The following is a 1,082-nucleotide window of genomic DNA, read 5'->3' on the forward strand; positions in this document are numbered from 1 at the left end:
TGTTATTTTTAACGTATTCTGATGGTCAAGCTATAATTCTTTGATTCTGTGCAGAGATTATTTGGTGCAGCTGAACGTGAGAATAAAGACGTTACGTCTCATCGTTGTCCCTTTCTCATCTTTCAGCTTGTGGAGGGAATATCCTTTCTGAAGAAGACGTGAGACAGAAGACGTGAGACAGAAGACGTGAGACACGTTCATGCATGTTTGTATGTTGATGTTTAATAATCATGTTTACTGACGTTCTTCTACAGTTTGTTTTTATTCATGTTTTTAATAAACGGATACCAACAGGTTTTCTGCTTTTCCTTTTGTGTGACGAACACAATAACGAACAGTATAATGTATATCGGCATCAGTTGTGTTCCTCGGTCTGACAGTTTCATTCAGTTTCTTTCTGTAGCTCCAAGTCACAACAGAAGTCTCAGGCGCTGAACAGAAACATTCACATACTTTATCAAAGCAAATCAGTAAAAAATATCAATCTGAGGAGGCAGCAGATTGTGTTGAATCAAGGTAAAGTCAGGTCCTCTGGACGGATTCTTCTTATCGAAACGTTTCGTCTTTAATCCAAAGGACTTCTTCAGTCTGAGGAGCTGCAACAATCTCAAGTCTTATAAACATCTCCTTCTCATAGTGGATCAACCAGTTTGTTGTTGACATCCTGAACCAGCTGTTCACATGATCAAGAAGGATCATCAGCCTAACGACAGATCGTTAGTGCCCTGATGGCCACTTGTTATTCACAGGGGGCTGAGTGATGCTACCAATCACAGCATTGTAAGAGGAGGACAGTTGGACCTGGAGGCTCCACCCCTGTTTAATGATGGACGGTTTCTCTTCACAAAGATGGCCTCCTTTACTCCTCTCTATCAAGGATGTGAACATCTTCATCCCTGAAAGAGTGACCTCTGACTGACATATAATATATATATATATTATATTTCACACATTGAAATATTTAATTTACCTCAAAGATTATGAGCTCATGAATTGAACCAAAAATGAAAAACACGCCCATTGAAAAGTCGTTATTTGTTTTTGTTGCCTAATTTGCACGTTATCGTCTTTGAAAGATGAAG

General features: G+C 39.1%; 1 protein-coding gene across 1 annotated transcript in view; it reads left to right on the forward strand.

Annotated features, from left to right (window-relative positions):
- Window positions 1–286, forward strand: part of pold4 (DNA polymerase delta 4, accessory subunit) — an 11,408-nt gene extending 11,122 nt beyond the window's left edge. The window contains exon 5 of the mRNA XM_037690053.1: window positions 127–286. Within this exon, the coding sequence (XP_037545981.1) occupies window positions 127–151 (25 nt within the window). The 3' untranslated portion in view covers window positions 152–286. The remainder of the gene's footprint in view (window positions 1–126) is intronic.
- Window positions 287–1,082: the final 796 nt, after the last annotated feature.

This window comes from Nematolebias whitei, chromosome 16 (assembly GCF_014905685.2).
Source record: "Nematolebias whitei isolate Nwh7 chromosome 16, NemWhi1, whole genome shotgun sequence".
NCBI lineage: Eukaryota > Metazoa > Chordata > Actinopteri > Cyprinodontiformes > Rivulidae > Nematolebias > Nematolebias whitei.